General features: G+C 49.6%; 1 protein-coding gene across 1 annotated transcript; it reads left to right on the top strand.

The window, feature by feature from the left end:
• Nucleotides 1–795: 795 nt before the first annotated feature.
• Nucleotides 796–3,026, top strand: KLK4 (kallikrein related peptidase 4). The gene is made up of 4 exons (XM_047835027.1): nt 796–1,127; nt 1,544–1,794; nt 1,881–2,017; nt 2,628–3,026. Exons 2-4 carry the CDS (start codon nt 1,605–1,607, stop codon nt 2,778–2,780), a joined length of 480 nt encoding a protein of 159 aa, XP_047690983.1. The 5' UTR covers nt 796–1,127; nt 1,544–1,604; the 3' UTR covers nt 2,781–3,026.
• Nucleotides 3,027–8,969: the final 5,943 nt, after the last annotated feature.

The following is an 8,969-nucleotide window of genomic DNA, read 5'->3' as shown; positions in this document are numbered from 1 at the left end:
GTGAGAGTCACTGTGTTACTGGGTGAAGGTCAGACGGTCTGGGCCTCTGAATATGCTGCGGAATGACAACGGTGGATGATGCTGTGAGGACACGGGAAGCCCAGGGTGCCGCTGACAGGGAGGTCGTGCTTCTGGGAGAGTCGCCCATTGCCGGAAACCTGTGCCTACTTCCTGGGTCTCTGATCCACGGACTCCCAGGGGCCCACGTCGCCCCGGGGTTTCTGTGTGAGCCGGCTTGTCGCTGGTGCGACTGTGGAGGAGGCTGAGCCGGGGAGGGAGTGACTCTGCTTCCTTGAGCGTCTGGCTGCGTCATCCTTGTCTCTACACCCTATATGAGGGGCTCTGCTTACGCCAGGGGACTGTGGCCCCGGGTACTGCACGAGGCTGGTGTGGCACTTGTTGGGGGAGCGGGGGGGGGGGCGGGGGGAGGGAGAGACAGAGGAGATGGCAGGTGGGTCTTGGAGATGGGTGTGACTGGCTCAAAGCTGAAACTCCCCTGGAACACAGACCCTTCTCCTTTACTCTGATCTCCGCTTCCGGAGTCGTATCCCACCCCAGGAAGCCTGATCTGGCCCAGAAAATCCCTGCACCAGGACCCCGCCCCCGGGAGGTCTAGTCCCACCTCCTGAGCCGGCCTCCGCACTCCTCACACCGCCCCTGGGATCCCTGACTCCACCCATGAAGTCCTGGCCCCGCCCTCAGCCCCGCCCCGCGGCACTGGCCACGCCCCCCTGCACTGAGACCCCCGCCCCCAAGAGCTCTAGTTCTGCCTTTTGAGCCTGCCCGCCAGCCGGGCCCACGCCCCCGCATCGATCCCTGCGCTTAGGAGCCCTGTTTCCACCCTGAGACCATCCCCGGTCCTGACCGGACCCTTGAAGCCATGACCACGCCCCTAGCCCGTGGCCACGTGCCCAGGAGCCCGGTTTCCACCCGGAGCCCGCCCCCATCCCTGATCCGCCCTCAGGATCCCAGGCCTCGGGTGGCGGCAACCACATCATAAACGGCGAGGACTGCATCCCGCACTCGCAGCCCTGGCAGGCGGCGCTGTTCACGGAAGACGAATTTTTCTGCGGGGGCGTCCTGGTGCATCCGCAATGGGTGCTGTCAGCCGCACACTGTTTCCAGAAGTGAGTGCCAGCCTGGGTGGGGGCGGAGGCAAGGGCCCGGGGCAGGGTGGATGGAGTGGCGGGGGTGGGGAGGAGGGGTGCCTGGAAGTAACTTTAGCTCAGCCTCGGTGCTGAGAGCGGAAATCTCTGTAAAGCAAGACTCTGCAAGGGAAGTGGGGGCTGTTGGCTTTGGAAAGACTCAGGCAGCCCAAGAGCGAAATCCCAGCTCAGCTGCTGAGTCACCAGTGAGTTAAGACAAATTCTTGTCGCTGGATAAATTGGGTGTGTGGGCGAGGATTTGAGATCACAGATGGGTAGCTCCAGGCGCCGCGCTTAGCGAGGAGGATGGGGTTGGGATAAAGGTGGGGGGGTGGGGAGATGGGGTTGTGGAGATAACGGTGTTGCCACAAAACTAATCCGTCCCCCATGGCCCTCAGGTCCTACACCATCGGTCTGGGACTGCACAGTCTTGAGGCCAGCCAAGAACCAGGCAGCCTGATGATGGAGGCCAACTTCTCCATACAGCACCCAGAATACAACAAACCTTTTATCGCCAACGACCTCATGCTTATCAAGTTGAAAGAGTCGGTGCCCGGGTCGGATGCCATCCAGAACATCAGCATCGCCTCCCAGTGCCCGACCGCTGGGGATTCTTGCCTCGTTTCTGGCTGGGGTCAGCTGATGAATGGTGAGCTCACGAGTGTGCGTGTGTCCGCCCTCTCTGAGGGGTTCTCCTCCCGGCCAGAGGGGCTGACCCCGGGCTCTGCGTCGCAGGCAGGCAGCCCCAAGTGCTCCAGTGCGTAAACATCTCGGTGGTGCCCGAGGAGATCTGCAGCGAGTTCTATGCCTCCGTGTTTCACCCCAGCATGTTCTGTGCCGGTGGAGGACAGGACCGGAAGGACTCCTGCAGGGTGAGAGATGGGAGACAGGGGAAGGAGGCGAGGGGATGGGTGGGGGGATGGAGCAGGGAAGGAGACAGAGACACACAGGGGTACAGGGGAGAAACAGACACGGGGAGATGAATGGAGAAACAGAAATGAACATGAGAGTAAAGAGAAACAAAGAGAGAATGAGAAATAGAGACAGAGATAGTGGAGGGAAACACACACACACACACACACACACACACACACACACAGAAATACCTCAGGGAGAAACAGAGAGATAGACTCATAGAGATGACATGCAAAGAGAAATAGGGGATTAAAGAAAAACAGAATATGCAAAGAGATGCAGAGAGGCATAGAGACTCTGGGAGTCAGAGACAGAAAAACAAGCCATAAGGGGAGATTTAAAAAAAAAAAAAAAACAGAATAACAACAAACCCAGGAGAATCGAGCGGCTGTTGGGACCTAGGGGAGCAGAATTCCCTACGGTCAGGGCTCTGGAAGGGACCTCTGAGGTGTGTGCGGTTATCTTTTATTTCCCTATCTTAGTCTCTTGATGTCACTAGTTCCCTTCTGACTTCAATCTGTCTCCACCTCTCCGTGTTTTGGATTCTCCCTCTCTCTCCAACAACAGGGTGACTCTGGGGGCCCCCTGGTCTGCAATGGGTCCCTTCAGGGCCTCGTGTCTTTTGGACAAGTCCAGTGTGGCCAACCCTATGTGCCAAGCGTCTACACCAACCTCTGCAAGTTCACTGACTGGATACAGAAAACCATTCAGGACAATTAACTTCTAGAACTTGGACCCAAGAAACTCACCCCCTAAATATAGGCTGCAGAAGGGATTCAGGAATTTGGATTCCCAGTGCCTTCCTCCCTCAGGCCCAGGAGTCTAGGTTCCCAACCCCCTTCTCCCTTAGCCCCAGGGATCCAATCCCACCAAGAATCTTTTCCTGTACTCAGTGCCCCCTAGTGGCACAATGTTGACCCAGCCTTACCAGCGGCAGAGAAAGTTGGTGTTTCACTTTTGTTCCTTCTCTTAAGCCCAAAAATAAAGTCTAAGAGAAACACAGGCTCTGTTTGGACTGTCCTCCTCGCTTCCATTCCAATTAAAAGGATTCTAGCAAATAGCTTTCCCTCCTTGGGCTATTGGAGGGCCATTGGATTCCCAAAGAAGGAGATAATGTTTGAGAGGTTAAGAGAATCTGATTCTGTGGATGTTACCCAATTTCAAAAAAGTCAGGTCAGCAAATGGCAAATTAACGAGGTTTTTTCCTTGCTTAGTTTATTTACCTATGGTTGACTTATTTTTGGTTTTATCTTCCTAAGTGCATTTTAAGAAGTTTTCATTTGTATCTGCCTCAGAACCCTGCTGCTGTAACTAGGGGATGGTGAGAAGAATCATGGAGAGATATGGAGACTGAGGGCAGAGATGGGAGGGGGGAGACTGAGGGCCCAAGGAATTGTTATCATACTCTTTCCTGATAAATTATATTAATAAGAACATACTACTAAGAATTTCTATTCAAGAATATATTCATAAGTATATTATTTGGGAATCTTCATCTGGAGATATTCCTCAAAATATATAAAGAGTAAAATAACTAAAAGTGAAAAAAAACCATCCCCACTCATCAAAAAGGACTTAAAGATGTTTCTCAGGGGTGCCTGAGTGGCTCAATCAATTGAGCATCCGACTCTTGGTTTCAGCTTGGGTCAGGATCCCAAGGCTTGCATCAAGCCCCATGCTGGGGTCTACACTAAGTGTGAAGCCTGCTTAAGATTCTCTCTCTCTCTCTCTCTCTCTCTCCCTCCCTCCCTCCCTCCCCCTCTGCCCCTCTCCCCTGCTCATATACTCGCTCTCTCTCTTGCTCTCTCTCTAAAAAAAGTAAAAATAAAAAAATAAAGATGGCTCTTAGAAAATAATAGAATGGGGGCTGGCTGGCTCAGTTGGTAGAGCATGTGACTCTTGATCTCGGGGTTGTGAGTTCAAGCCCTACATTGGACATGGAGCCTTAGAAAGAAAGAAGGAAAGAAAGAAAGAGAGAGGGGGGAGGGAGGGAAGAAGGAAAGAAGGAAGGAAGGATGGAAGGAAGGAAGGAAGGAAGCAAATACAACAAACAAGATAAAAATGAATAAGGACACAGGTGATCTGAACAATAGGATTAACAAACTTTATTTAGGGGCACCTGAGTGGCTCAGTTAGTTAAGCATCAGACTTCAGCTCAAGTCATGATCTCATGGTTCGTGAGTTCAAGCCCTGAGTAGGGCTCTGTGCTGACAGCTCAGAGCCTGGAGCCTGCTTCGGATCCTGTGTCTCCCTTTCTCTCTGCCCCTCTCCCCCCTCTCAAAAATAAACATTTAAAAAAAAACTTTATTTAATTGTTACATATAGAACATTGCACCCAGTATCTGAAGAATACACAATCCGTCCAAAACACACATATCTACCAGAATGGCTAAAATTAAAAAGAATCGCAGTACCGAGTGTTGGTTAACGTGTAGAGTGGCTGTAACTCTCATACGTTGATGACGGGGTGTAAATGGTAAACTGCTTTGGAAAACAGTTTGACAATTTCTGAGAAAGATGAGCGTATGTCCACCGCATGACCAAGCAGGTCCACCCCTAGGTATTTATGTAAGAGCAATGAAAAAAAAAAAAAAAAAGACTTGCCAAGAATGCTCATAGAAGCTTTCCTCATAATAGCCAAAGTGGAAACAGCCCAAATGTCCATGAAAGGGTGAATAGACAAGCTATGACATCTTCGTTCAATAGAATGCTACTCACTAATAAAAGACAAATTAACCATTGATATACCCAACAACGTAGGTGCCTGTCACAATCATTATGCTGAGTGAAAGAAGCCAGATACAAAATACCACACACTGTATGATTCCTTTTATACATGAAATTCTCGCACAGATGAAACTAACCATGGAATGAGAAGGAGAAGTAGATGTGGAAACAGTGGGAAATGATGTGAGAGAACTTTCTGAGGTGATGGAAATTTTCTAGAACTTGACAGGAGTGAGGGCTACAGGGTTCATGCATTTGTCAAAACTCATTGAACTGTATACACTTGAAACCTGGATATTACACTCTATATACGTCAATAAAAAAATTATACCTTCATAAAAAACTTGACACAGCATTTACAAAAAGTGACCAGATACTGAGCTATGAAGCAAGTCTCAACTCTCAAGTTTCAAAGTTATAATATACAGAGTATGTTGTCTGACCCCGCAAGGTAATTACAGCAGAAATCGGGACAAAAATAATTATGCAGAAAATCCCCACATGTTTTGATTTTCGAAATACGCTTCTAAATAACCCACAGCTTGGGGCACCTGGGGGCTCAGTCAGTTGAGTGTCCAACTTCGACTCAGGTCATGGTCTCACGGTCCATGGGCTTGAGCCCTGCATCAGGCTCTGTGCCAATGGCTGGGAGCCTGGAGCCTGCTTCAGATTCTGTATCTCCCTTTCTCTCTGTTCCTCCCCTGCTTGGGCTCTCTCTCTCTCTCTCTCTCTCTCTCAAAAATAAATAAAAAAATTTTTAAAAAACAAATTTTAAAAGTTTTTCTGTGCTGTTTATTAGAGACGCACCAAAAGCTCATAGAAAAATTGAAAGCAAAAGATCAGGAAAGATTTTCCAAGAAATATTACCCCTAAGAATGATAGTATAGCTTTACTGATATCAGTCATATTAGGCATTAATACTAAAACCATCACTAATCAGAGCAGGTCACTACAGAGTAATAATTCTTCATAGAAATTTGTATAACAAATGCAACAATTAAAAATTTGAGTATTTCCAATAAAATAGCTTCATAACACTTACTATAAAAATTAGTAAGAGTATACAGGGAGAAATGGATGTATGAGATTTCAACATCACTATCATGCAAAGGATTTGGTATCACACAGAGCACATTCTCCAACCAAGACGAAAGAAAATTTCAATTCAATATACACATCAACATAATACCAATACAAACAGAAGTTAAAACTCAACCACTCATCTGAGTAATTCATGATAAAAATGAAATCATAATGGGCAAAAATGGATGAAAAAGTCATAGTGGAAAATTTTTACACCTTAAAACTGGATGATAAATTAAATATGACATATGAGGGGCATCTGGATGTCTCAGTCCAACTCTTGATCTCAGCTCAGGAAGTCATAATCTCTCCATGAGATCAAGTCCCACATCGGGCTCTGCACTGACAGCAAGGAACCTGCTTGGGATTCTCTCGTTCCCTCTCTCTCTGCCAACGAACCTGCTTGGGATTCTCTCGTTCCCTCTCTCTCTGCCCCTCTCCAGCTCTCTCTCATGCAAACATACACACACTCTCTCTCTCAAAATAAATAAACAAACTTTAAACAATAAAAAATATGACCTGAAAACTTGTGCGGAGCAGAAGATTTATAGCTTTAAATAATTAGATTAAGGGCACCTGGCTGGCTCAGTCAGTAGAGCAGGTGTTTTGATCTTGGAGTTGTGAGTTTGAGCCCCATGTTGGGTGTGTAGATTATTTAAAAATAAAATCTTTTAAGTGCCTGGGTGGCTCAGTCAATTGAGCCTCCAATTCTTTATTTTGGCTCAGGTCATGAGCTCCCAGTGGTGAGACTGAGCCCTCAGAGCTCTGTGCAGAGTATGGAGCTTGCTTAAGATTCTCTCTCTCTCTTTCTCTCTCTCTCTTCTCCTGTCTTTTCTCCCATTTGAACTCTATCTCTAAAATAAAATTTTTAATTAAAAATAAAATATAAGAAATAAAGAAAAAAAGAAAGGAAGGAAGAGAAGGAAAGGAACAGAAAGGAAAGGAAAGGAAAAAGAAAAAGGGAAAGGAAAAGGAAAATGAAAGAAAAAGAGGAATGGGTGAATATAAAGGACCCAAGGTGTTGACAAAGAATAGTGAATAACCCTAACTGAAAGGAAACTGAGGTAGAGAAACCTGCAGAAATGAAGAAGGGGGTGCTAGCTGGAGGTGAAAGCAGCTTGGGGCTCTGGATCAGAAGTCACTCTCAAAGTGATCATCCCTGGATCATGCTCTAAACACTCTGATTGGGGTCTGGGAGGTGGGTGGGCTGGGAGGGTGTGGACTGTAAGACAGCAGTATCTGACCCCAAGGCACGTGTTCCCCAGCCATAAGGGTAGGAGAGCCCTGCAAAGGGGAGCTTGTAAGCCTCAGTGTAGCTTCTGGAAACAGTGGCAGACTCGAGGCCAGTCCAGCCCAGATTAGCCGAGTGAGTGAGTGATGGGTGGTTTCTGCATCCTGCCTCTCTGGCCCCATGTCAACCTTTGGGTCTCTGATGTCTCTGTCTCTCCATCTGTGAGTCTCTGAGTCTGTATTTCTGGCTCAGTAACCTCTTTCCTCCTCTGTCCCTCTATCTCTGTATCCTCCAGATACAGCATTCATCAGCTCTCCTGTCCAGCTCTGTATCTCCATCACCTGATTCGGTCCAGCTCTGACACTCTTGCCTTCTCTCTCTCTCTCTCTCTGCCCCCCCCCACCCCCGCATCTCCATGTTTCTGAATCTCACGCTGTGTTTCTCTTTCTCCGATTTTTTTTGTCACTCTCATGCCATCTTCCCTCTGCTGCCACTGTTCAGAACTGTCGCTGACACTTTCTTTCTGTCTCCCTGCTGTCTCCCACTCCTGTCTCAATGTCTCTAGGCTCTGCGTCTCAGGGCTGAAGTCTGAGGGTCAGGAGGAAATGCCCTTTCTGCCGCCCTTCCCTGCCCAGACATCTCCTGGGAGACAGTGGAAGAACGGAGTGAGAGGGAGGGTGGACAGACCCGAGCTAATGGCTTCAGACCCACCCGAGGACTCGACGGACCCAGAGACTTCCCACAACTCTTGCATGGGCAAGAGAGGACCAGTCTTGGCCAGGGGGAGACTGCAAATGTGAGATGATGTGTGCACCCAGGTAGGTGTGCACCTGTTGTGTCTTGGGGAGAGGTGAAGTGTGGAGTCAGAAGGGTCCAGAAGAGGGGTTCCAATTTCTAGCTTTCTTTTTTTTTTTTTCATTTAAATCCAGGTTAGTTAACATACAGTGTAATAATGATTTCAGGCCAACCTCTAATGTTCCTCACAAGAGACCTTGTCCTGGCTTCACCCTCCAGAACCTTCCTTGGTCTTGACCCCGCCCCCTGAGCTCTGGCCCCACCCTGAGTCCTGACTCCTCTCCGCTGTGCTCTGACCCCGCCTCCAGGAGTCCAGGCCAACGGTGGCCAAAGCCCCATCTCTAATGGCACACTATGCAGACAGCCCTGGAAGGGAGCCATCTTGCAGGGAGAAGGACTCCACTGCATCCCGCGGTGGGTTGGGTCCTCTTGGCTGTGCGCCTTGGGCTGGGGGCGGGGCTTCATCTCTGGGGTGGGCCCTGAGAAGAAGAGGGAACACTTTTCCTCAGCTGGGGAAAGATGTCAGAGGGGGAGAGGGGTTGCGACTGGGGATGGGTTGCTGCGGAATTGCTTGTGGATGGAATTGAGATGGGCCATCTCTGGTGGGAGCGCAGATGAGGGGGAGGCTGCCAGGGCCCTGACGAGCCGGGTGGGGGTGTGGGGGAGGGGTGTGCCCATCCACAGCAGCCTACAGCATCAGGCTGGGTCCTCACGGCCTTGGTGCGCACCAAGAGCCCGCCAGCCAGACCTCAGGCTCACCAACCACAGACGGAACTCAGCCAACCACAGGCCAGGATTCGGTCAGCAGCAGCCACCTGATGTCTGGCTGGCACTTTCGTCCCAGAGTGGGCTTTTCAGTCACTGTCGCCGCCCATGTGCCCGTGGGGGGGCGGGGGGTCTCTCCCTAACAGCTCTGTCCCCAGTCCGTGTCTCTGAGCCTGGGTCCTGTCCCTAGGCGACAGCCCAAGCGTCCTGCAGCACATGAACCCCCCAGTGGTGTCTGAGGGGGTCTGCCTCCAGTGCTGTGCACTGGCACTCCTGCTACCTCAGTTCCCTCTTGATCCCCTCTCTTT

Source organism: Prionailurus viverrinus, chromosome E2 (genome assembly GCF_022837055.1).
Source record: "Prionailurus viverrinus isolate Anna chromosome E2, UM_Priviv_1.0, whole genome shotgun sequence".
Taxonomy (NCBI): Eukaryota; Metazoa; Chordata; class Mammalia; order Carnivora; family Felidae; genus Prionailurus; species Prionailurus viverrinus.
This window is presented reverse-complemented; position numbering and strand designations above follow the sequence as displayed.

Bases quoted from the DNA above. Each gene is read 5' to 3' on its own strand.
- KLK4 (XM_047835027.1), top strand. From the start codon at position 1,605: ATGATGGAGGCCAACTTCTCCATACAGCACCCAGAATACAACAAACCT. The intron at 1,795-1,880 runs GTGAGCTCACGA...TCTGCGTCGCAG, and splicing joins CTGGGGTCAGCTGATGAATG to GCAGGCAGCCCCAAGTGCTC. The intron at 2,018-2,627 runs GTGAGAGATGGG...CTCCAACAACAG, and splicing joins ACCGGAAGGACTCCTGCAGG to GGTGACTCTGGGGGCCCCCT.